The 27,401-nt window shown below is 41.0% G+C and overlaps 1 protein-coding gene across 6 annotated transcripts in view; it reads left to right on the top strand.

Annotated features, from left to right (window-relative positions):
• SEMA5A (semaphorin 5A) overlaps nt 1–27,401 on the top strand; it is a 567,470-nt gene that overhangs the window by 269,333 nt on the left and 270,736 nt on the right. For all 6 annotated transcript variants that reach the window (XM_086361189.1, XM_086361183.1, XM_086361185.1 and 3 more), the window contains one exon: nt 5,198–5,243. Coding sequence is in view for 5 of the 6 variants with exons in the window: in XM_086361183.1 (XP_086217309.1) it covers nt 5,198–5,243 (46 nt within the window). In the remaining variant the exon portion in view is untranslated. The remainder of the gene's footprint in view (nt 1–5,197; nt 5,244–27,401) is intronic.

The following is a 27,401-nucleotide window of genomic DNA, read 5'->3' as shown; positions in this document are numbered from 1 at the left end:
ATTCCTTCCAAAGAACACCCAGGACTGATCTCCTTTAGAATGAACTGGTGGGATCTCCTTGCAGTCCAAGGGACTCTCAACACCACAGTTCAAAAGCATCAATTCTTTGGCACTCAGCTTTCTTCACAGTCCAACTCTCACATCCATACATGACCGCTGGAAAAACCATAGCCTTGACTAGACAGACCTTTGTTGGCAAAGTAATGTCCCTGCTTTTTAATATGTTATCTAGATTGGTCATAACTTTCCTTCCAAGGAGTAAGCGTCTTTTAATTTCATGGCTGCAGTCACCATCTGCAGTGATTTTGGAGCCCAAAAAAATAAAGTCTGACACTGTTTCCACTGTTTCCCTATCTATTTCCCATGAAGTGATGGGACCAGATGCCATGATCTTCGTTTTTTGAATGTTGAGCTTTAAGCCAACTATTTCACTCTCCTCTTTCACTTTCATCAAGAGGCTTTTGAGTTCCTCTTCACTTTCTGCCATCAGGGTGGTGTCATCTGCATATCTGAGGTTATTGATATTTCTCCCTTGATTCCAGCTTGTGCTTCTTCCAGACCAGCATTTCTCATGATGTACTCTGCATAGAAGTTAAATAAGCAGGGTGACAATATACAGCCTTGATGTACTCCTTTTCCTATTTGGAACCAGTCTGTTGTTCCATGTCCAGTTCTAACTGTTGCTTCCTGACCTGCATATAGGTTTCTCAAGAGGCAGGTCAGGTGGTCTGGTATTCCCATCTCTTTCAGAATTTTCCACAGTTTATTGTGATCCACACAGTCAAAGGCTTTGGCATAGTCAATAAAGCAGAAATAGATGTTTTTCTGGAGGGACAGCAAAGTGAGGAGTCCTGTTTCTAATCATAGGTGTTTCTCTGAATCCTAATAATCTTGGACAAATCACACTGCACCCCTTACTTTGCAGAAATGTCCAGAAAAAAATCGAGGGGGTATATATTCTCTAATGACAACCCAGCTCCACCATTCTTGGACTTTATGATTTTTTTTTTAGGTCAAAACTGCAGATTCATGTTGATGTATGGCAAAACCAATACAATATTGTAAAGTAATTAGCCTCTAATTAAAATAAATAAATTTAAATTAGAAAAAAAAAACTTGAGAATTGGTTTAAAAAAAATCACTATTTGCGTCTTGTAACCCAGAAAATATCAAAGGAAAAGTTCAGATTTTTGGTGCTTTACTTCATTAAGGTTTGAGGCATGGTGATACTAATGATGGTGATGGTATCTCATACTTTCCTAGTAAGCCTGCCCCTCTTCTCTGTCCTGTCTTTTCACCTGTGCCGTACTGATTGATTACTGATGAGATGCTTGTGAGGGCACCATAGTTCTCAGTTATCTCGGGAAGGAAGAGCAAATGGTTGAAATCCGCTGGTAAGCCCGTTGAACACTGCTGAGACGTGCAGCAGACGTGGCCAGTGGAGCTGGATTTGACTGCAGAGATGCAGACTGAGAGTGTGCATGTTTGCCATCGTCGATCAATGTCTTCCTACCTTGGTCCATTTGAGCTGCTATTAATGAAACACCACAGACTGAGTAGCTTATCAATAACAGAGATTTATGTTTCACGGTTCTGGGGTTTGGCAGTCCAAGATCAATATACCAGCCCTGTGGGGTTCTTGTAAGGGTCCTCTTCTAGTTTGCAGACAGCTGACTTTTCACTGTGTCCTCACATGGTGGAAGGGGGAGGCAGCTCTCTGGAGCCACTTTGGTCAGGGCACTAATCCCATCCATGAGGGCCCCACCCTCATGACCAAATCTCCCCACCTCTTAGTACCATTACCTTTGAGGGTTGGATTTCAACGTATGAATTTTGGGGAGACACACACATTCAGACCATAACATTTCCCCCATGAACAACACCTGAAACGGCACCCGGGGTTTTCAGAGAGAACGCTCACACGTCCTTCAACCCTCACCACGAGGAGAAAGACGACCGTGAACTTTACTGTCCAGTTTTCCTATTCATTGCTCTACGGAGCACCACGGACACCACCACCCTCTTTCCTCAATGGTATGATGCCTTCCAGCTCTTTCTTAGTGTATGAACGGCCTTTCTAGAAAGTTCTCAGAGACAACCCTGTAGTGTGGGTGCCCATCCTTGTATGCGTGTATGTGTGTGGGACAGAGGAGGAAAAAGAAAGAGAGAGAGAAAGAGGTGGCCTTGCAATATCATCAAAGCTCTCAGGAAATTCACTGAGGAAGAATACAAATGGCTTCTTTATTGGGAACATTTGCAGGAAAAAAAATTTTTTTTTTCTTAAAAGAGGCAGTGAGCTTGAAAGAGTGTGACCACTGGGTCTCAGAACCATGACCAGATAAACAATGTTGTCTTCTTTTCCAAAAGCCCAGTGGTGCTACCACCATCCCCCTCTGACAACAATCCCATCACCAGAACACAGAGATAATCGCACCTGCTTATGCCTGAAACCTGCCTTTGCTGGAAGGCAGAAATGCTCTTTCCTTCTCCATACAATGGAGAAAATGCTGAGAATTTCAACGTGTCTGGAAATGTTAATATTTTCCATAAACTACCTAGAAGGAGTTACTGGTAATTAAGTGCTGCTCAGACACCATTCTGTTTCCCTTTGATTTAAACCTCAAAGCAATATCAGCAAGTAGATGGGGCTATTATCTCCATGTTATGGATGAAGAGTTGGAAGCACAGTGTGCCCAGCTTCCCTCCCCATGTAGTTTGGTGACAGAACTTTGGCCTTTGCACAAGTATCCTTGGCAACACTGCGTCCTGTCCTGGAGGGGCAGTGACTTCTGGCGACTTCCTGCATCCAGAAAGCCATGACGAACCCAGCCTGGGGGTGGGGAACCCTGGTGCTCACAAGGGGCTGTGAGTGCATCATGGCCAGTAACTGCCTCTGGTGCCTCTTGTAAGCCCCTCATCTGAAGGATTCATCTCTGGGTAGGTAAGAAAGTGAAAGTAAAGTCAGTAACTCATGTCCGACTCTTTGGGACCGCAAAGACTGTAGCCTACCAGGCTCCTCCATCCATGGGACTTTCCAGGCAAGAGTACTGGGGTGGGTTGCCACTTCCTTCTCCAGGGGATCTTCCTGACCCAGGGATCAAACCTGGGTCTCCTGCATTGCAGGCAGACGCTTTACCGTCTGAAACACCAGGGATGCCCTGGGTAGGTATAGATTTCTAATTTCTCCTAGAAGCACTGTTTCACATCAGGTGAGACCTTGGCAGCTCTTTGTGTACTAGCCAGACTTCAGTGGTGCCTCCCTTGGCAGCCTGACTACACTCCTCCATACCTGCACTGAATTCATCTTCCTTTCCCTGCAGGAAGATGTTTTCTGTTGGAGATCTTGCCTGTCCATGGTGCTGGACTACGTAGAAGTAGTCCAGCTTCTACATTCCCTCTTCAAAGGCATCCTCAGTTCTGTGTAGTAATAGTGTTAGTCGTTCAGTTGTATCCAACTCTTTGCAATCCCATGAACTGTAGTCCACCAGGCTCCTCTCTCCATGGAATTCTCCAGGCAAGAATACTGGAGTGGGTTGCCATTTCTTTCTCCAGAGGATCTTCCTGACCCAGTGATTAAACCCAGGGCTCCTGCACTGCAGGCAGATTCTTTACCAGCTGAGCCACCAGGGAAGTCCGCTGTAGACAGCTATGATTTGACTGTAAGAAAAGAGATGGGGAGTGTTCCCTCAATGACTCTGTGGTGGAGGTGCCATGTATCATGCACTTTATTGAGCTGGCCAAAATGGAAAAACCTGAATAAATTTTTTGGCCACCTCCATATTTCAGGGGCTGAATTGGAGGCACTGAATGACCATAGTGAGCATGCCATTGTAGTGATGGGAGAAGCGATTTTCAACATACAGGGTGGCAGCAGCTTTCCCGTGGAGCGGGGACACACTGTGAGAAACCTGAGTGCCCCGGGGGCAGGGGCTGGTCCTCCTGAGACCACCCGGAAAGTGCACTAAGTCCCCTTCTTCCCCCAGCAGTGTCCACCTACCTGTTTCTGGAGCTGGAACCTTCCCTGTTGTTTGTGCCTGGCATCTGCATCCCCACCATAGGGATGTTTCTTGGTTCTCTCAGGGCTGTGCCCATGGCCTGTCGTGTCTGTCCATTATCACCTCTTTTGGGACAGTGTGGTCACTTCGAACATCTGCCCACCTCCACAAAAGAGTGAAAATCATTTACATTTGTTTCTTGCTCGTGTTGGGAGAATTGGTATTTTCTTAGTATTTTCTTACCTTTGACTGTCCCACTATAACAGTATCCTCAGCTTCTCAGAGATCCCTCCCTGCACACATGCATTCTTGAAGTCTGCTCTCCACTCTGTGTCAATTTCTCCCTGCCATCACAGTTCACCCCTGGGCTGACTTTCCCGTCCATCCATCTCTGGGGTGCTGCTTCTGCTGCCCCAGCTTCTCATCTGCATGATGTTAAGATGTTCTTTCATGACTTAAGTTGGAGACCAATCCATTGTCTCTAAATGCTACAGCAATATGATCCAAAGTCTTATGCGGCCATATCCTCATTTTCCCCTTTGCTCTGCTGATATCTCTTGCATATTTCATTGTTCTTCCTCTTTATTGTTGAAAGCTGATCATTTCCTTTTCTCTGATTCCCTGTTTCATGCTTAGGCAGCCAGAGCAGACCCTTTCAAACCCTTAATGGCAGATAGACAAGCTCATGCTTCTGAAATTATCATTCACAGAATCCCTCTCCAGAGAGGTAGAGAGCTATAATACTCAGACCATTGGTGAATTCAAAACCTGGATGTATTTTAATTATAAAACATGGTGAATACAGGTGACCTATCAGGATGAAGACTCACGAAGAGTGGTTTTGTATAGTCTTGCTGAACTTAAACTTAGTTTCAGAATTGAATACCCACGTCCTTTCGTCTGAATGGAATTCCATGAATTCAGAGAGCTTGTTAGTAATTTAGATTTACCTTAGTTTCTACCTCCTTATTCCTTAGCTTTCTCGCCAATCTCAAATGTGTGTTTCTGTTGACTTATTGAATGTCTCTTTGAAATCTGAGTTCCAAGGAAAACTGTTACAGTCTTAGCAGGAGATTGCTTTGGAAGCCAAAAATCATTGTTTCTGTTTTTATTTTTTTTTACTTGTTCTCATATTGTTTTATGAACTGCAATTTTTTTTAGATCTATTAAAAATGAAACTGTTCTCTTCTTGTATTTTGTAGAAACTACCTCTTCAGGTTACAGCTGGAGGATTTGTCTCTGATCCAGGTAGGTGCAATTTATTTTTCTTGAGCTTTTGTTTTCCATCTTAATTAGCTCTGTGTTTAAGGGGATGAAGACAGATGTACGTGAAGGCGTAAGTCAAGTCAGAGGAGGTGTTCCTTTCCTCAGAAGGTCAGATGTACGTGAAGGCGTAAGTCAAGTCAGAGGAGGTGTTCCTTTCCTCAGAAGGTCAGATGTACGTGAAGGCGTAAGTCAAGTCAGAGGAGGTGTTCCTTTCCTCAGAAGGTCAGATGTACGTGAAGGCGTAAGTCAAGTCAGAGGAGGTGTTCCTTTCCTCAGAAGGTCAGATGTACGTGAAGGCGTAAGTCAAGTCAGAGGAGGTGTTCCTTTCCTCAGAAGGTCAGGCCACGGACCTCTTGGTTGACCTATTAGATAGGAGTCCTCGCCTGCTTTAATTCCCAGCCAGCCCTCTTCCTTCTGAGCAGCCTCTTTTCCTTTCATGGAATCATGCTGACTTACTCTACATCAAACGAGAGCTAATTCAATGGATATTATTTCCTCAATGTAAGGGAATGACCTTTTCCCCCTAGTTAATCATTGATTATTCAGTTTGATTCATCCAGCCATCATATTATCAAAATCAGCTTCCTTAGAAAAACATCTCTGTTTCTTCTTTATTATTTGCAATTAAAAATATTTAAGTATATGGCTTAAAACCACATATGATGAAGAATTAGTGGTGATAGATAAAAATGCAGTTTACCTACTTTCTTTCTTTTTTTTTTTTTTTGTGGTTTGGAGGAGGAACCTGAAATGCTTAAGTCTGAACAGTGTGTATTTTAGGGGCAGATCTGAATCATAAAGACCCTTTCAGTCTTTAGCAGTCTCTTGGAGAAGGATAGGGTTGTGGCATAAATATCTCCTCTACCAAGATTCTGGAACTCCCCGTGAAGCACAGAACCCTTGGGCTGTATATAGTTGGGAAAAATTCTTTAACCACCCTCATGTACTGGAGTTCTAAGAAGTGATTGGCAAGAAATTCATGTTATTTTCTTCTCTTTGTGATGCTGGTATTTGTGAACATTCAGGAAACTTTAGAGTTAGGATTTAATATGAGATTTAAGTTTTATTTACCAGTACCTTAACATAAGCCAACCCCTACAAGAAAACTAATATCGGTAAACACTTTAAAGACCCATAGAGCTGGGTTTGTTATCTAGTTTCATGACTCCCAGCAATTGTAGACTTCTTCATCTGGAGAATAGCTACAAAACAATACCCATTGTCATTGCTGGAATTAAATAAAGTAGTGCATGCACAAGGGGTAAGGCATAGTCATTTTGTAACAAATGTTAATTGCTATTGTTTTTTGAAAGTGATGACAATAAATAATAACTTTTAAAATCATTTCATCACAGTGGACAATGAATCATCTCTCTACTGCAATTTGATGTATAACTAAAATCTTTGAGTTGATCATTAATGAAATTATGAATGTATTAATAAGAAATCAGAATGATCAGCAGTTTAACCAAAATAGTATATGATTTTAAATCATCTTTTATAAAATATGTACATTATTCAATAGATAGGGTTATTCTCATTTTGATTCTCATGATATAATGTATTATTTGGCATGTTGTATGTGCTGAAAAAGTGAAATGTGTAGATCTGTGTGTGTACAGATATATATGTTTCTGTATATATATTTGTTGATTTCCTAGTTCCCTAGCACCCTTGGCTAAGAAGGTCTAGAAGTATTGTCATTCCAACAGCAATGAACACACTGAACAATACCTAGTACTTGGTTTCTAAATATAATTATCCATTAAGAAGAGACAGGGCTTCTTAGAGAAGTAACTGATTATAGAATTTTGGCAGAGAAAGTCCCAGGTAAGCCTGGAAGACTTTCTTGTTTCAGAAAGTAAAGGATTATTCAAAGAATGATGAGAGCAGGTCAGAAGGATCTAAGAGCCAGCTTGATGTAGACTCACTGAAGAAATCTGGGACAGTTTGATTTTTAAAATAATGACAGAATCAGATTATAGCACACTGAATTAACTCAGAATCCATGAGTAAATACTAACATAAAAATACACAAATGAGTAAACAAATGAGACAAAGGGGCTGCTTATCCTTATGCTAAAATACCAACTAAGAAATAGTGAATGAATGATTTAATCAGGAAATTATCATTTGGCAATGATCACATGAGAAACTTGATTCAGGCAAAAATGATCAATGGATGCTAAATTTATGAGAGACTTTGATGGTGACCAAGATATCTATATAGTCTCAAAGTCTTTACCTATAGAATGCTTATTAATTATAAGAGGAAAACTTGTGACTTGATCCTGAAGAGGCCTGGTCACTACTCTGATAACCAGCTAGTGAAGGTGCTTTCCCTAGTAATGGGACACAGAGTTAGTGTAAGCCTCCTGATTGCTGCTGCTGCTGCTGCTACGTCGTTTCAGTCGTGGCCGACTCTGTGCGACCCCATAGACGGCAGCCCACCAGGGTCCCCCGTCCCTGGGATTCTCTAGGCAAGAACACTGGAGTGGGCTGCCATTTCCTTCTCCAATGCATGAAAGTGGAAAGTGAAAGTGAAGTCGCTCAGTCATGTCTGACTCTTTGCGACCCCATGGACTGCAGCCTACCAGGCTCCTCCATCCATGGGATTTTCCAGGCAAGAGTACTAGAGTGGGGTGTCATCACCTTTTCCGAAGCTTCCTGATTAGATGCACGGAAAAGGCCACAGCAAGATTTCCATATTACAGTCAAAAATTATAACCAGCTTCATCACGAGGGACCATCACACAAACCAAACATGAAGTCCATTCTACAGAATGCTGATCTCTACTCTTCAAAAATCACCATCACCAAGGAACAACGAGCAAGAAGAGCTATTCCATCCTAAAGAGAAAAAATACATATGTCACACAAATGAAACACTTGATTAAAATTGCATCGTGGAGCAGGAAATACGTTTTTTCTTGCTATAAAGGACAGTACTGGGACAACTGGTGAAATTTTAATGTCTGGGTAGAAGATGGTAGGAATGTATTAACATTAATGTCCTGACTTTGATAACTGTAATGTGGTTATGAAGGAGAATGTCTTTGTTCTTTGGACAAACCTTCTGAGATAAGTAAGGGTGAAGTTTCATTTCTGAAACATATTCTGATTTAAAAAATTACCATATGTATATATATATTACGTTACTGTTGCTTAGACACTAAGTTGTGTCCAACTCTTCTGCTACCCCATGGACTGAAGTCCGCCAAGTTCCTCTGCCCATGAGATTCTCCAGGCAAGAATACTGGAGTGGGTTGCCATTTCCTCCTCCAGGGGAATCTTCCCAACCCAGGGATTGAACCCATGTCTCCTGCATTGGCAGGCAGATTCTTTACCACTGAGTTACCACAGAAGCCCATATATAGTGTATATACATGTATGTGTTTCTGTCTATATATGTTCACACATACATGCATGCATGTAGAGAAAAAGAATCATAAAACAAATGTGATAAAACATCAATGGGTAAGCTCTAGAAATCTTGGTGAAAGATTTATGAGAGTCCATTGGGCATTTCTTACAAAAAAAATCCACATAATTTTGAAAGAAATAATGCAAAAAATAAGGAGACGCATTTGTCGTTACCATGTGTATGATGTTATTTTAGGGACAAGGGAACTAACTGTACTTTCCCCATTTTTGCTTCTCATTGTCATGACTGAGTTTTGGTGGAAATCAGGTTGAGGTTATTGATGAAATAAGCATTTTTATAGAGGTTTGGAAAATTCATCAGCGTCACCACCTGGCAAGAGAGAGCACGGTCTGCTGACACAGGGTCCGGCAGGAAGGCAGGGACTTCCTTTGTGGAGGCTTTGACGACACAGCCCTCATCACAGATGTCAGACATGGCATTGTGGTCAGTACACACAGGGCGACCCTCCTCTGTCACATTCTGTGGGTGTATATGGTGCTCAGCTTACTGCAGCTTGGAGGCTTCTCTCTGGAAATTTTCACGCAGACTTTTTTTCTTACATGTCTGCAGTTAAGTTGTCCTTTTGATTTCTGTGAATATTTTATTTCAACTTAAATGACTATTTCCAAGGGTAACAATGGGCTTCCCTGGTTGGCTCAGTGGTGGAGAATCCACCTGCCAATGCAGGAGACATGGGTTAGATCCCTGGGCTGAAAGATCCCCTGGAGAAGGAAATGACAACTCACTCCAGTTTCTTGCCTGGAGAATCCCATGGACAGAGGAGCCTGGTGGGTTACAGTCCATGGGCTTGCAAAAAGTTGGAGACAACTGAGGGACTAAAAAACAACAAGGGTAACAAAGAAGACTTGGCACGCTGATGAAGAAAGAGTTATAGTGCCCAGGAGAGACACAATGTGATCCTCATGGACAGTGTAAGGTTATCTGATGGTCACACTGAAACAAGTAATATGAAGCACTATTTTTAATTGAGGTGTAGTTGTAGAATATATGTCAAGTGAACAACATATTGATACACAGCTCACAATTTTTAAAGGTTATATTCCATTTATAGTTATTATAAAATACTGAATATATTACCTGTGTTGTACAATATATCTTTGTAGCTTATTTATTTTAAACATAGTAGTCGGTACCTCTGAATCCCTTTGGGGGGAAATTATTTTTAATAATATATTTTACTTAACTTATTATATCCCAAATATTAACATTTGAACATGCAGTGATTACAAAAAATAATGAGCTACATTTATTTATTTTAATTGTATTAAGTCTTCAAACTCTGGTATGTGTTTCCCTCCTAGAGAATATATGGATTTGAAATAGCCACCATGCAAGAATGGAAAAGCTCTTTCTGCCCACTTGGACTGTGCCCTTTGAGATCACAAGGAGCAGTAGCATTTACGACTTCCATGCCTTCAGTTATGTTATAGAAATAGTATTTCCTCCAGGAACCACCTGGATTAATTGAATATTTTAGGCTATAAATTTTCTCCTTTCCTCTCTCTTCAAGAAAATAATTGCTTGAATGCTTGAATTAAGAAAATAATTGCTTAAATGTGAGAAAATGAGGGAACAGAGCCCAGAAAGGAAAAGCAATTTGCAAAAACAATGGAGAACATCAGGGCTGAGAATCAGTGACATTCCTTATTTAACACTAGGCAAAGCTTCATTTGATCTTGCTCCTCCCTGCCTGATAGGCGGGTCCACTTCTGGTTGGCAGATGTCTTGGGATGTTTCCTTTTGTCTTGGAATTACAGGTTGCTGAAAACTTCCCAGACTGGGGGCCACTTCCCAACTCTCAGCATCTACTCAGGTCCTCTTTCTCATGAACAATTTTAATCCCTTCTCAGTCTAGAAGATGCCAACCCTTGGGTCTCACTGTAACTGTCACCTCTTTGTAACCCACCTTGAGTCTGTTTGGGCTGATACTCCTGGAATGTGTTTCATAACCTCAGCTTTTATTCTTGATGATTTCCTCTTGTCTCAGATTGAAATTCTGTCTGTGTTCTGTGGAGCATTTGATTTCTTTGTGTCTTCAGGATTATATGAAAGTCGATCATTATATGTAGTCATCTGGCAGGTGATAGACTGGAGACGAATGTCTGTGAAAGTCTGCATCCCTTGATACTTGATAATATATTCACTCTGCAACTTTTTAAGACTTTATCATTAACAGGACATGGGTGAACTTCATATTTTTGTCCTTAAATTCAAGAGAAGGAAAGTAATGACATCCAGGGACTAGAGAAGTGCAGAATGCCTGCTGAAAGTCATGCTGAAATGCACATGTTCATGCTCCCACCCTACAGGAAAATTCTAGGACAGTATAATTAATTCCTGACTCCGACCCATTCCTTTATTTTTACGTGCCAGCCACCTGGCTGCTCCATCTTACTCTGCACTTTTCTTCTTCCCCAAATTCTTCTGCTTAAATGCTGTTTTCAGATCAGTAATGAGAAAGCAGACATTGAACAAGGTTCCTTTCTTGAATTTCTATCTAGTGATTTTCACAGAGTTCCAGAGCCTCCCTCTGAATTCCTGATCCCTGAACTCAATGCGCTCATGTGTGTTCTGCAGACAGCAGTTTCCAGCCCCCCCACCCCACCACAGTAGCACTGTGAACACCCTTGGTGCATCCTGCCATCTCCCCTTCCCCACACCAGGGTGGTCCACACACAATGACTAGCTGGTCCCAGCACAGTGACTTGACGGTCCAAACTTTCATTGTTTAATGAGGGTTCCCGCTCTTGTTCCTGCCCAAGGGGTGAGGGATGGGTTGAAGATGCAATGCTGGTACATTCCCAGAAATCAGAGCCTGTTATCCATCCACCATGGTCGGGCTTCGTGGTTCAGCTTGTGGAAATGTGTGGAAATCCACAAGTGAGAAAAATGGACTTTTGTAAAGTGGCTTCAGGATGAGAGAATGAACTGAGGTCAGGCTGCCTGATAAGCCTGATCCTGACTGCAGTCTGGAACTGGCATCAGCAGAACCTGAATCAGAGTTCTTTTTCCCCTTTTCTCTCTAACAAAGTCAAGACACCACTAGTGGGGTTTCTAAAGCAGCCAAAATTTGAGCAAGGATTGGGTTGGGACTCGATTACTATTACTCCCAGTGAACATTATCTGTTTGAGGTAAATCTCTTAGCATCACTGCAAAAATATTCGCCTATAAATATACCATGAGCTAGAGTGGCTGTATCTGGAATATTTGTTGTGATTTTCAAATATGCATATCTTAAAGTATCAAAGCGAAAGACCCAGAGGAAACAAAATCTGTTTTTCATCAATGACTGGAGAATCAGATATTCATGTGACATCATTTATAAGGTCTTTCTGCCAGCAGCCTGTGATAAATCTCCTTGCAGCTCACCGTGTGCTGAAATGTAGCCTTTGCATCTTGGAAACCAGTCATGTTCAGGCACAGGGATGGAGGGCATGGAATTTCCCATCAGGCGTCTCTCCTACTTCTTGTCATAATAACAGATCCAACTCTTCAGCATCACTTTTTATTTCTTGCCTTGATCACAGCAGTTATTTTCTAAGAACAAAGCTTTCTGGAAAATGTAAAAACACAGCTGGCCTCAAGAGGAATTGACGGCGTTTGCCCATCTGGGGTTGTGCCTGGGATGGCCCGAGGTAGATGTGCATTGAGCAACCTCCTATGAACACTGAGAGACCGCAGCTCGTTTAACCTCGATGTCTTCCTAACGTACTTTGGGGAAATAGCTCAAAATCCATTTTTGTATTGCTTTGTTACTGAGGGAAAGGAATTCACAGCCTGTTTCTCACTCAAAACTGCTGGAATAAGCACAAAAAATTGAAATCTGTGTTCCAATTTGCCACCTGCCTCGCTCTGGTTTCTAAATTGAAAACTATTAAGTCTCTGACGACCTGGTCAATATTGGTAGAGAATTCGCTCCAAAGTTAAGGTAAATGTTAACTTTGTTTCTTGTATATTTAGGTTTGGGGAATTGCGTTTCAACTCCAGTCAATTTCTAAGCCAGTATTTCTCAATTAGGGGCAGTTTTACTGCTGGGAACATCAGGTTGTTACCACTGGAGGGGAAAGTGCTAGTGGCATCTAGTGGGTTAAGACCAGAGATGCTGCTAAACTTTCTGCAGTGCTCAGGACAGCCCCTCGCTGCTCAACCAAGAATGCTCTGGCTCTAACTGCTAATAGCACCGAGGCTGGAAACTCTAGGTTAAGTGATCACTGCCTTGGCTTCTGTGTGTTTTGAGGAAGCCACTTTTCAAGTCTGCAATGTTAACATTATTGGATTAAATCTAGAAGATCAGTGCTTGGGGAATTTTCCTCTTCAGAGTCTTTCATATATTTAACCAAACACATGCATGAGCCCTTGGTGGCATTTCTAAAGAAGCTGTTGTGGTTCTTGGGTTTAAATTGCTTCCTTTTATTAATATGAAATTAAATTTAAAAACAAATTGAGTCATTTTATAATATCAAAACCCTCTCTGATGGGTCATAACAATTTGATACAACTACCCTCTGTTGGAATTCTTCTGTATAATTTAAAGAACGATGTTTTAATTAATAATTTAGAATAACTATTCAAGTAAGATATTCACATTGATTAATGTTTTCAGTCTTGTCTTGTATTTATATTGGACAAGGAAGACTGGTCTCCCGTGTGGTCCCTAAAAATCGTGATTCTAAATTTTCTTTCTTTTCTGCCTTCCTTTGTCAAATATGTTCTTAAAATCATACTGCTGTAGAAGTGACTGGGATTTTAGTGATTAAAGCGCTTAGAGATCTTTATGATAAATTTTGACAGTTCTGAAAATGAAGACTTGCCGATAGTGGTTAGGGTTTTATGGGAACATGGCCATGCCCATTTATTTGCATTGTCCAGCTCATGATTATCCTTAATAAATCTTATTGACACACAAACACACCCACTCTTTTGGATGTTTTCTACGGCTTCTAGATCAACTGGGTTGACCAGTTGTATCAGATACTGTCTAGGCTACAAAGCTAAAGTATTTATTATCTGATCCATTAAAGAAGTTTGTCACCTATTATGGTACCAAACAGGTGGTACAGATGAAGATATCCGTTAAGTGTTTCCTAAATGAGTGAGTGAACACAGTATGATGTACTGTTGTTCTTTGTTTTTGCTTTTTTTTTTTTTCCCCCCAGACATTGTGCAGTTGATGTGTTTATTTTGACTTCTTGGCCAATAATTTTCATGGTCCTCCCTAGACTGTGACCTGTAGATTCGCAACCCCAAGTGTCTCCATTTGTCCCCAGATTCTTGTCTCTTCCTTCCACTCCCTTGGTAAACGTTTCCCATCAAGAGATGTTTTATCTACCCATTTATCCAAACACTTTACTCTCCTTTTCTCATAAGTTCCTGGAGGATTTATAGTTTCTGGTGTGTATTTTGTATAAAGTGAAGTGAAATCACTCAGTCGTATCTGACTCTCTGAGACCCCATGGGATTCTCTAGAATACTGGAGTGGGTAGCCTTTACCTTCTCCAGGAATATTCCCAACGCAGGGATCAAACCGAGGTCTTTCGCATTGCAGGCAGATTCTTTACCAGTCAATAAGGACTAAGGTTTTACCAGTTTCACAGAAAAGAGTCACATTGAGTTCATGCTATTAACAAACAGCTAGTGTATAAGCTCCTAGTGTATAAGCACACATCAGAAGTTTCTTACTTACATGATGACTGTCCAAGGCAGCAGCTGTGGGGACTCTGTTCTCTGCTGCCATCCAGGAGCCCAGGGGCTTCTGCTTGTGGTACCTTCAGGGCAGAAAGGGTGGAGGATGTTGCAGAGAAGATCTGCATGGCCCATGCCAGGAAGTGGCATGCCCCCTTCTGCCCAGTGGCCACTACGTCACACAGCCTCAACCAACTTCAAGGAGGCTGGGATTATAATTTATCCATGTTCCCAGAAAGAAGCCAAAAACTGAGACCTTCGGACATTGCCAGGCATTAGCATTTTCTCCCAGAAGGTGCTAGGAAAACAAGATTAGCACCTAGGACTATGCTTCACTGATACTGTTTTCTGCCCCTACCCCCCACCATTCCAGCCATTCTGATTTGCTACTGTACACACAGATTTATCCGTGCCTCCAACATTTCTGTAACTAACAAAGCAGGGATATGTTGAACCAACCATTTAAACTCTTCAGACCTCAATTTTCTTGATGGTGCATTTGGAGAGGAGAGCTGAGGAGAAGAGTAGGCTGGATCGTCCCTGCAGTCCCTTTCAGCATTAAAATCTTAACGTGTGCCGTCCTGGTGCTGATTCTTCCTTCTGTCACTGCTTAAGTGACTCCCGGATTCCTCCTTCTTTAAAGAAAACTTGCCTGTAATGGGAAACCTGGCACTGTTCTTATTTGATGTAACCTTAATGACTTAATGTCATGAGTTAATGATGATAACCACAGCAGCAGGAATAGCAGACCATGTTCACTGTGCCTTTCCTCCGTACTCAGCTCTTCACATGCATCATCAGCTCAGTTTTGTTTTCCCAGTACCACTATGGTGTAGTAGATATTATTGTCAGTATTTTGCAGAGGAAGAGTTGAATCTTGGAGAGTTTATGTGGTTTAGCTAGGATGACCCAGCTGGTATATACCAGAACTACCATTTGGATCTGGGTACATTGGGCTCCAGGCTTCCGAGGTAGCTCAGTAGATAAAGAACCCATCAGCAGTTCAAGAGTTGTAGGAAATGTGGGTTTGATCCCTGGGTCAGGAAGATCCTCTGGAGGAGGACATAGCAACCCACTCCAGTATTTTTGCCGGGATAATTCCATGGACAGAGGAGCCTGGTGGGCTACAGTCCATGGGGTCAGAGAGTCGGACACAAGTGAAGTGACTGAGCATGCGTGCATGCACATTGGGTCCCAGATGACCGTCTCTTAATCACTGAAACACTATTGTACTCATTACAATGTGAGTAATGTTGCACCACCTGTGGGTGACCACTGGCCTACAGTAGACATAATTGTTCATTTATAATTATAATTTTTACGTGGATTTAAGCCAAGTTCCCTGAAAGTCTGAGACAAGGATCCATATGCCTGTGCTTTATTGAGGTTATGTTCTCAGCACTTGGAGGGATGAGGTATATGGCAGATAAAGAAACAAGATAAGCCTTTGCTCTCAGCTGGGGTCCAGCATCAGCCTGATTCCAGGGAATTCCAAAGTATGGATGAAATCTCAGTGTGTCCCCTTTGAAGCAAGGGTTTGATGATTTATACAACTACCACCTTGTCCTTCAGTCTTTAGCAACAGGTTTTTAAGTTGGGTCAGGAGGGTGGTGGAGGTTAATCTCCTGACAGAGTGGCTCTCATCAGCCGAAAGCAGTTCTCCAGAGATGCGGGTAGCCTGAGTCAGAAGCTGTCAACACTGCCAGCAGCCAGAGGAAGGTTCTCTGGCCTATGAGGAGAGCTGGAGGGGGTGCCAGAGCACTAAGTGTAGAATGCATCACTCGGTATTTTAGGTATCTTACTTCAGCTTCTTCTGATGTTCTAGACCCTGACTATACTGACACTGGTCTCCATCACAAAGGAAGCAAAATTTTTTTATATCCCTGAAAAAAATGTAGTACATACTTGATTATTGAATGCATTCTGTTGTGTTGTACATGCCTTGCTTTTTAATAATTCTCATATCCACTTCCAAATTTATGTTTCACTTGCAGCCTCAAAAACTAAATTGAAGATGCATGAATATTTTTCTTAGTCATGTGGATCATTTAGTTTCATGAAATGAGGTCAGGAAGTTTATGTAAGTCAATAGCAAACACTGTCTGGCAATCACAGGCTGCAGACAAATGGATGGGCCCATTTCGTTTATCTAAAATGCATTTCTATTTCTATTTCAGAAGTGGCCCCAGTACCTGACATAGCTATTGAATGATAAGCATGCTCAGAATTCTCTGACCTGCTTTCTTTTTCCTAATTTTGAGTGTCTCTCCCAAAAAGCTGACCCAAACAGATAAACTAATGTACCAGGAAAAGCCTTTGTTTCAAATTTAAGTAATGAGTTTTTTATTTAGGTGAGAGATTATACATTCTGGAAGCTGAAGTCTCTTAGTTTCCTAGGAGCCAAAGAAAAATAGCAAGGGAGAATGGTAGATGAAAAAATGTGTCCCTTTGGCCTACCATTTTTTTGGATTGAATGGACTCAAATTCTTGGTGATTCTTTCACATGTGAGTGATTTGTCATCCTGAATTTGTTCAGTAACTGGGATGAAGTTGAGAAAGTAGCTGTGGATTGAGCTGTAATGGGCTCTACCTTGATTTAATATATGCCCATCAAACTCTCATTTTGCTGCTCTCACATAGAGTCTATATTTTAGAGTCTATATAATACTTCTTCATTAGGTTACAATATTTAATCTATTTGCAGCATTTCTTACTAACCTGGAGACTACTCATCCTCTTTCAAAGTATAGAATATGATATCTGTTAAGATTTTATGTGGGCTGATTGTACAGTTTAACGCTTGAGGTTCAACTCTACTGAACCCTATTCATGTTTTGGGAGTGGTCACTCATTGATTACGTTTTCCAGAAGGGAGAGAGGCAAGTTGCCCTATTATAATTCCTATTAGAAGCAGTCTATTTAATGAGAAAATGAGTATAACTATGTATGGAATGTGTTAATATTTACAGGGCAAAGATCTTCTAAAGTCTTTTGCTGAAAAATTTTAATTATCATTTTAATAAAGGAATATTGAACTCAAAAGTAGTCTTAAAGTGTAGCCACCCGTTTCTGGTTTAAGAAGGTAGAGAGAACCCATGTCGTGATCTTCCATCCTTCAAAACACAGCATTTAAATGAAGGTAAAAGTACATAAATTCATAAATTCAAAGAATTCTAGAAATGCAAGCTTTTTTCGAGAAACAAAATTTTGGAAATTTGGAAAAATATAAGAACAGAGAAAACTGCAGTACAAAACATGATAAAAACTAATTTCTTCAGATGAATCAGTAATAATCCAAGGTATATAAGATAGTAAAGAAATTGCAAATATTATAAACAGTGAAAATCAAGAAAATATTGTAGGTATTCAGTGAGAAATAAGACTGAACACTCAGGATCATTTCAGTCCTTTTCTGGCATATGACCTTGAGAGTGTAAGATGTGTATTTTTAATGTTACAAGCCTGCAAGAACTAGTAAAATGAGAGCGAAGATAAAACTATCAGAGTTTTAGGAAGAGGAAGCCTCTGGTAGATGAGTACTGCTCAGAAAGAGAAACCAGCAGATATTTTAGCAAAGAGAAGTGTAGTCACAAATTAGAGACCTAACAGACCAAGTAGACTTTAAAATAAAGACTATTACAATAGACAAAGAAGGACACAATGTAATGATCAAGGGATCAGTTCAAGAAAAAGATATATCAATTGCAAATATATATGTGCCCAGTATAGGAGCACCATGATATATAAGGCAATGTTAACAAACATAAAAGGAGACGTCGACAGTTAACACAATTAACACAATAATAGTGGGGGACTTTAACATCCCACTTACATCAATGGACAGGTCATTTAGACAGAAGATCAATAGAAAGCATAGACCTTAAATGACACATTAGACCAGATGGACTTAATTGATATTTATAGAGCATTCCATCTAAAAGCAGCAGAATACTCATTCTTTTCAAGTGCATCTGGAACATTCTCCAGGATAGATCACATGCTGGGCCTCAGTAAATTTAAGAAAATTGAAATCACATCAAACTTCCTTTTCGAGCACATTGCTACAGGGTACAAATCAACCACACACACACACACACACACACACAAAGATGCAAACAATACAAACATGAAGTCTACACTTAACAACACTTAACAAACATGAAGTCTACATGCTACTTAACAAGCAATGGATCACTGAAGAATAGGTTATGAGATAAAAGCACTCATGAATAGGATTAGTCACCTTATAAATGAGACCCCAGAGAGATCCCTTTCCTCTTCTATCATGTAAGGTTACAATACCATCTATGAACCAGGAATCTTGCCTTCACTGAACACCTAATCTGCCAGCACCTTATCTTGGACTTCTCAGCTCGTAGAACTGTGAGAAATAGATTCCTGTTCTTTATAAGCACCCAGTCATTGATATTTTGTTATACTAGTCCAAGCTAAGAAAAGAGGTAACCATTGTTACCTCCAAGAAGAATAAAATTGTTTTGAGAAGCATATCTTACTCCATGGCACGTCTGCGAATGTGTGTGAGTACATGTCTGTGATGCTGTCATGGTCATGAATATGTAAACATTGGGTATCAAAACAGAATTATAACACACCCACAATGAGGAAGGGGAGATGGAAGGATGTGTGTATGTAGATGGGGGAGAGGGATAAGTTGGGGAAAAAAGGCACTAAATGATATTTTTAGCTGAAGCAATCAAAACAGCAATGAAACCATATTATTTTGAGATTTGGAGATAAACGCCAAAATAGACCAGTGAAACAGCTGGAAGTTCTTCTGTAAAACAAATAGTTTATCAACCACAAAATAGAGGGCTTTCTTCAGGATTCTGTGCTAAGCCTGGTGGATGTATTTATAAATTAAGTACTTGTTTAACTTTAGTTTAAAAAAAATAACATAAGGAAAGATACTCTATCCATAAAGCATGAAAAGGCTGCCATGGAAAAGAGAAAACCATTATCAAGAAAGAATTCATAGAATTAAAAATACAATGTCTCATATAGACAATTCATCAAAAATATATTAAAAAGTCCCATAAAAATGCCTTTAAGAAGAAAGTAGGTATTTTTATCTAAGTCACAAGATTAATGACAGTTGGAAAGTAATTATATGATGATTGTTTTTATCAAAAGGAAAAGCAGAAATGCTGTTAGAAATTTGATAGGAAAACAAAGATCACATCAGTCGCTCAGTCGTGTCCGACTCTTTGCGACCCCATGAATCGCAGCACGCCAGGCCTCCCTGTCCATCACCAACTCCCAGAGTTGACTCAGACTCACGTCCATCAAGTCAGTGATGCCATCCAGCCATCTCATCCTCTGTCGTCCCCTTCTCGTCCTGCCCCCAATCCCTCCCAGCATCAGGGTCTTTTCCAATGAGTCAGCTCTTCACATGACATGGCTAAAGTACTGGAGTTTCAGCTTTAGCATCATTCGATCTTCAGAATGGACTGGTTGGATCTCCTTGCACTCCAAGGGACTCTCAAGAGTCTTCTCCAACACCACAGTTCAAAAGCATCAATTCTTTGGCACTCAGCCTTCTTCACAGTCCAACTCTCACATCCATACATGACCACAGGAAAAACCATAGCCTTGTTACAAGAATGTACTCCAGATATAAAACATACTTTTTGAAAGTGGGATATAAGCAAAATTTAAAAATGAATAAAACATATAACAAATATAAACATAAAACAAATTAAAACATTTAAAAATATAAAACAAATTTTTCTAAAAACAGGAATATATATATATACCAAATAAAATCAAATAAGATTTTTAGTATGAAGAACTGAAAGCAACAAATATGGATGTACATAAGACTGCAGTCATTATTTGGGTGTAATTTCTAGGATTTATTTTAATTAATGGCATGGTCAATTTTCAATATTTATCTTTCCCCAAAAAGTGATTTATCTTTTATGAATGGGATTTTTGCCTGATAAATGATCATCATCTGTCTTCTGTATTTCTTTGAGAATCAAGCTAAAAACAAGCTTAGATTTTAAAGTTGGATCCATTTCAAAATATTTTTATAGGATTTGTTAAAATTTATAATTGTGAAGAACAACTTTTTAAAAACTTGTTTCTTCTGATTATTAAATAACTGATCCAAGTTTTACTACTTGGAAAAATAAATATGTTCTGTAAAGAACTACCATCTCACACCAGTCAGAATGGCTGCGATCCAAAAGTCTACAAATAATAAATGCTGGAGAGGGTGTGGAGAAAAGGGAACCCTCTTACACTGTTGGTGGGAATGCAAACTAGTACAGCCACTATGGAGAACAGTGTGGAGATTCCTTTAAAAACTGGAAATAGAACTGCCTTATGATCCAGCAATCCCACTGCTGGGCATACACACTGAGGAAACCAGAAGGGAAAGAGACACGTGTACCCCAATGTTCATTGCAGCACTGTTTATAATAGCCAGGACATGGAAGCAACCTAGATGTCCATCAGCAGATGAATGGATAAGAAAGCCATGGTACATATACACAATGGAGTATTACTCAGGCATTAAAAAGAATACATTTGAATCAGTTCTAATGAGGTGGATGAAACTGGAGCCTATTATATAGAGTGAAGTAAGCCAGAAGGAAAAACACCAATACAGTATACTAACGCATATATATGGAATTTAGAAAGATGGTAACAATAACCCTGTATACGAGACAGCAAAAGAGACAGTGATGTATAGAACAGTCTTATGGACTCTGAGGGAGAGGGAGAGGGTGGGAAGATTAGGGAGAATAGCATTGAAACATGTAAAATATCATGTATGAAACGAGATGCCAGTCCAGGTTCGATGCACGATACTGGATGCTTGGGGCTGGTGCACTGGGACGACCCAGAGGGATGGTATGGGGAGGGAGGAGGGAGGAGGGCTCAGGATGGGGAACACATGTATACCTGTGGTGGATTCATTTTGATATTTGGCAAAACTAATACAATTATGTAAAGTTTAAAAATAAAATTAAAAAAAAAAGAACTATGTGGTTAAAAAATAGACAGCAACCTTAATGACCTCATCATAAACATGTTTACAACATTTTTTTCTAAATATATTCCTTTTAGGAATATTTTAGCAGTTTACATGTATGGTGAAGAAATATGAAATTTAGACATTCCTTCAATTTGATTTCAAATTATTTTTCTGCTTTATATTTAGTTTATATGTTGCATCTGAAATAAATTAACTAGTACTCATCTGTATGTGGTGGGTGATTTGGATTCTCCTTTTTGTTCTTTACTGTAATTTTCATAATTGTATGCCATATATATATATACACACACACATTATTTCTAGTATCATCAAAAGCTAATAAATTTAAAGAGACTCTTGAAAGAAGAGAAATCTGATTTCAACACTTCTTTCCATATTGTAGTTAGTTTCCTGTTGTTTGTTGTTTAGTTGCCAAGTTGTGTCTGACTCTTTTGTGACCCTGTGGGCTGTAGCCCACCACGATCCTTTCTCCATGGGGTTTCCCAGGCAAGAAAACTGGAGGGGGTTGCCATTTCCTTCTCCAGGGGATCTTCCCCACCCAGGGATCAAACCCATGTCTCCTGCATTGGCAGGTGGATTCTTTTTTTTTTTTTTTTAACTTTACAATATTGTATTAGTTTTGCCAAATATCGAAATGAATCCGCCACAGGTATACATTTGTTCCCCATCCTGAGCCCTCCTCCCTCCTCCCTCCCCATACCATCCCTCTGGGTCGTCCCAGTACACCAGCCCCAAGCATCCAGTATCTTGCATCGAACCTGGACTGGCAACTTGTTTCATACATGATATTATACATGTTTCAATGCCATTCTCCCAAATCTTCCCACCCTCTCCCTCTCCAACAGAGTCCATAAGACTGTTCTATACATCACTGTCTCTTTTGCTGTTTCGTATACAGGGTTAGTGTTACCATCTTTCTAAATTCCATATATATGTGTTAGTATACTGTATTGGTGTTTTTCTTTCTGGCTTACTTCACTCTGTATTATAGGCTCCAGTTTCATCCACCTCATTAGAACCGATTCAAATGTATTCTTTTTAATGCCTGAGTAATACTCCATTGTGTATATGTACCATGGCTTTCTTATCCATTCATCTGTTGATGGACATCTAGGTTGCTTCCATGTCCTGGCTATTATAAACAGTGCTGAGATGAACACTGGGGTACACATGTCTCTTTCCCTTCTGGTTTCCTCAGTGTGTATGCCCAGCAGTGGGATTGCTGGATCATAAGGCAGTTCTATTTCCAGTTTTTAAAGAAATCTCCACACTGTTCTCCATAGTGGCTGTACTAGTTTGGGTGTGGAGAAAAGGGAACCCTCTTACACTGTTGGTGGATTCTTTACTACTTAGCCAGTTAGATTCTTGGTGGAGGGCATGGCTACCCACTCCAGTAGTCTTACCTGGAGAACCCATGGACAGAGGAGCCTCATGGGCTATATTCCATGGGTTCACAAAGAGTCGGACAGCACACAGCACATCTCTTCCTCTCAGCATAAACTTAGCAGGAGAGTCAGAGAAGAAATGCTGAGAGAATGGGTAAGTGTCTTCTTTCCCACCCTCAATAAGCTTCCCTCCAGGGCTGGCACATGATTTCAGATTTCTCACCTGCGCACCAGCTACTTCTGCCTCACTTCTAAAGCTTTGTCTTTGTCTAGATGCTAGCTGATGTCACTGTCACAGCAGCTGGGCTATCTGTGGTCCGGGATGGTGCCCTGATGACCATCACAAATCTGCTCTGAGAAACAGCCCAGGGCATAAAAATGAGAGTGAAATTAAATGCTGTTTCTACCACTATCTGTTTCTTAGTCTGACCAAACACCAGGTTTGAGATTCCATTTGACTACTTTGGTGGTTCAAATACATGCAGTGGACCCTGGAGCAATATGGGTTTGAAATGTACAGGTTCACTTACGTGTGGGTTCTTTTCTTCAGTAAATATGTGCGGCAGTACTACATGATTGAATCCGAGGATACAGAAGCATGGATACAGAGGGTCAACTGTAAAGTTATCTCATGATTTTTGACTACACAGGAGTCTGTGCTTCACCCCTCACATTGTTGAAGAGTTCATGCTAATGACTTCCTAGTATCTTGAGAATTAACATCAGGAGGGTTAACTAAAGAGCTCACATTTTCACCCATACGTGTCATCTGTCACTGTCTTGCTTGTTTGTTTTTCTTTTGGGATTATCAGAACCTACTCTCTGTGATTCTGGCAGTATTGCCAGTGACATGGTGTGGCAGGTTGAAAAACTGCCCCCTCAGAAGATCCCTATGACCTAATCTTTGAAACCTGTGAATGTTAACTGATTGTGACCAAAAAAAAAATGCAGTAAAATTAGAAATCTTGAAATGGGTAGGTTACCTTGAATTATATGGATAAGCCATAAATAATAAATCAATTCTGAATATTCATTGGAAGGATAGTTGCTGAAGCTCCAATATTTTGGACACATGATGTGAAGAGCAGACTCACTGGAAAAGACCCTGATGCTGGGAAAGATTAGAGGCAAAAGGAGAAGTGGGCAGCAGAGGATGAGATGTTTAGCTAGCATCACTGAATGAATGGACATGAATTTTAGCAAACTCTGAGAGATAGAGGAAGACAGAGGAACCAAGTGTGATGCAGTCCGTGGGGTCACAGAGTCAGATATGATTTAGTGACTGAACCACCACAACAACAAAGCCTTAAATGCATTCATAACTGTCCTTTGAAGAGTGAGGTGAAGGGATATTTGACACACACCTGCAGAGAAGAAATTCATATGGAGATAGAGCAGAGGGAGACTGGGAGAGGTTGGCCTTGAAGACTGATGTGGCCAATCTTTTGACTTAAACTAGTCGGTGACATTTTATCTCTTGTCACAGTGATAGTGACAAGTTCTAAGGGCTTGGTTAAAATGATTTTAATTTTATCTGATGTTAACGTTAAAACTTCTCAAGGTAGATTATAATGCCAGTGTATACTTAATTGAGACTCCTGAGGCTTATGAATTTACTGCCTATAATTTGTCTATGCTTTGAGAAAAGAGACTCTCTTTAGAGCACTGGGTCTAAAGTGTGATTTGGGTCACAAAGTGTGATTTGGTTCTGTTTGTAATAAACATTACCATTGGTTGAGGGAGACAATTAGCTCTGAGAAACACACTTGGCTCATAAATGCAGATCTCAAAGAACTCATTTGAAAGTCACATTTAAACCAGGTGTGTGTGTGTGTGTATGTTAGTTGCTTAGTCATGACTCTTTGCAATCTCATGAATTATAGCCCACCAGGTTCCTCTGCCCTTGGGGATTCTCCAGATAAGAGTACTGGAGTGGGTTGCCATTTCCTTCTCTAGGGGATCTTCCTGACCCAGGGATCAAACCCAGGTCTCCTGCATTGCAGGCAGACTTTTTACCATCTGAGCCACCAGGGAAGCCCTAAATCCAGGTATTTCTGTCCTTTAGAAAGAATACAAGTTAAATCTGAACCACCTATAAGGAAAGCTGAGTGCTAAAGAATTGATGCTTTTGAACTGTGGTGTTGGAGAAGACTCTTGAGAGTCCCTTGGACTGCAAGGAGATCAAGCCAGTCCATCCTAAAGGAAATCAGTCCTGAATATTCATTGGAAGACTGATGCTGAAGCTGAAACTCCAATACTTTGGCCACCTGATGTGAAGAACTGACTCACTGGAAAAGGCCCTGTGCTGGGAAAGATTGAAGAAAGGAGGAGAGGGGCCAAAGAGGATGAGATGGTTGGATGGCATCACCGATGCGATGGACATAAGTTTGAGCAAGTTCTGGAAGTTGGTGATGGACAGGGAGGCCTGGCGTGCTGCAGTCCATGGGGTTGCAGAGTCGGACATGACTGAGCGACTGAACTGAACTGACTGATCCTTTGTGTGGTTTATTCATTTCCTAAGGCTGCTGTAACAAATTCCCACAGATTTAGTGGATTAAAACATGAGCTATTTGTTCCCTCACAGTCCTGGAGGCCAGTAGTCTGAAATCCAGATGCCCGCAGGACCATACTCTCCCCGGAGCCCTGGGGGATGATCCTTCCTGCCTCTTCTTGCTTCTGGTGGCTCCAGGTGTTCCTGGGCTTGTTGGCACATCACTCCAGTCTCTCCCTCATCTTCATATGGTCCTCTCCGTGAGTCAGAGTGACAAATCTCCCTCACCTTTCTGGTATAAGGATACCTGTCATTGGATTAAGGATCCATCAGATAATCTAGAGTGATCTCATCCTGAGATCCCTTAACTAGATTTGCGAAATCATTTCTCCAAATAAGGTCACATTCGCAGCTTCTAGGCAGTCATATCTCTTTTGCGAGACCACCATTCAACCCAGTGTGGATGGTGTTCAAGGGGTCTTCAGGAGACATCTTCTTGAGTTTCTATATTTTTGTTTAAAAGAGATCCCACCCATCCATGGTTCTCTGAGGCTTCTTCTCGGGCTGTAGCTGCAAAAACTTTTTAAAAAAGACTCTTCCTTTTTCCCCCCTATCTCAGGATTTCTTTCTTTTTTTATTTTATTTTTAAATTTTACAATATTGTATTGGTTTTGCCAAATATCGAAATGAATCTGCCACAGGTATACATTTGTTCCCCATCCTGAACCCTCCTCCCTCCTCCCTCCCCATACCATCCCTCTGGGTCATCCCAGTGCACCAGCCCCAAGCATCCAGTATCGTGCATCGAACCTGGACTGGTGACTCATTTCATATATGATATTATACGTATTTCAATGCCATTCTCCCAAATCATCCCACCCTCTCCCTCTCCCACAGAGTTCAAAAGACTGTTCTATACATCAGTGTCTCTTTTGCTGTCTCGTATACAGGGTTATTGTTACCATCTTTCTAAATTCCATATATATGCGTTAGTATACCGTATTGGTGTTTTTCTTTCTGGCTTATTTCACTCTGTATAATAGGCTCCAGTTTCATCCACCTCATTAGAACTGATTCAAATGTATTCTTTTTTAATGGCTGAGTAATACTCCATTGTGTATATGTACCACAGCTCTCTTATCCATTCATCTGCTGATGGACATTTAGGTTGCTTCCATGTCCTGGCTATTATAAACAGTGCTGTGATGAACATTGGGGTACACGTGTCATCAAATGCCTCCATACCTACACTGAAACCAAGCACCACACAAGGGCCAACAAGTTCCAGAGCAAGACATATCTCAGGATTTCTTAGCCTCAGCATTCTTGACATTTAGATCAGATGACTCTCTGGGGTGGGGGTGATCTGTCCTGTGCCCAGTAGGATGTGGGATGGAGGCGGCAGCCTGAGTTTCGTGCCCTCGATACTAGTGGCACCTTGCCTTCCGGTTGCAACACCAAAACTGTCCCCAGATGTCGCCAAATACCCCCTGGGGGGTGGGGGAGGCAAAGTCATTCTCATTTGAGAAGATACTCTTGTCTCCATATCCCTGGATGATGATGATAAATGTTTTCAACAGAAAGGTGAATAGATAAGAGAACAGGAAATCAGAGGGCTCAGAGGCAAATGTCAGTTCTGCTTTTCCTGTTCTTGAAGTGGAGGGAATGGATCTTCTCTGGAGAAACAAACGGACTATGGAAACCTGCCCTCCCGACCCTTTTCTGGCGTGGTCATACCTTGCAGGTACAAGGAGGTCAGTGGCGGCAGAGAGCTTATTTGTCCTAACGCCCTTCCCACTGATATCCTGGAGGACGGCTCTGAAGATGGTCATGACTGGGCTTGCTCTGCGACCCCACCAGATGCTAGACGGTCTCCCCACATCCCCAGGGCAGCTATGGAAGCTCAGCATCCCCAAATGCCTTTGGATACAGTAGCGGAGAATCGAGAGGATGGGATTGCAGCTTTCTTTCTGTTTGTCTTCTGTTTCAGTACCATAATATAGCAGGGTTACAGCCTTGGGAGCTTACAGTTCTTGAGCTGGGGTCCTGAAGGGTTTCAGGAGCACTCCTCCTGCTGTATTTCAGCTGCATTAGGACATCATGGTCCAGCCG

This window comes from Bos grunniens, chromosome 20 (genome assembly GCF_055505025.1).
Source record: "Bos grunniens cultivar Pamir isolate PY7600 chromosome 20, Bosgru_T2T1.0, whole genome shotgun sequence".
Classification (NCBI taxonomy): Eukaryota; Metazoa; Chordata; class Mammalia; order Artiodactyla; family Bovidae; genus Bos; species Bos grunniens.
The sequence above is the reverse complement of the archived record's forward strand: the minus strand, read 5'-3'. Positions and strand labels throughout refer to the sequence as shown.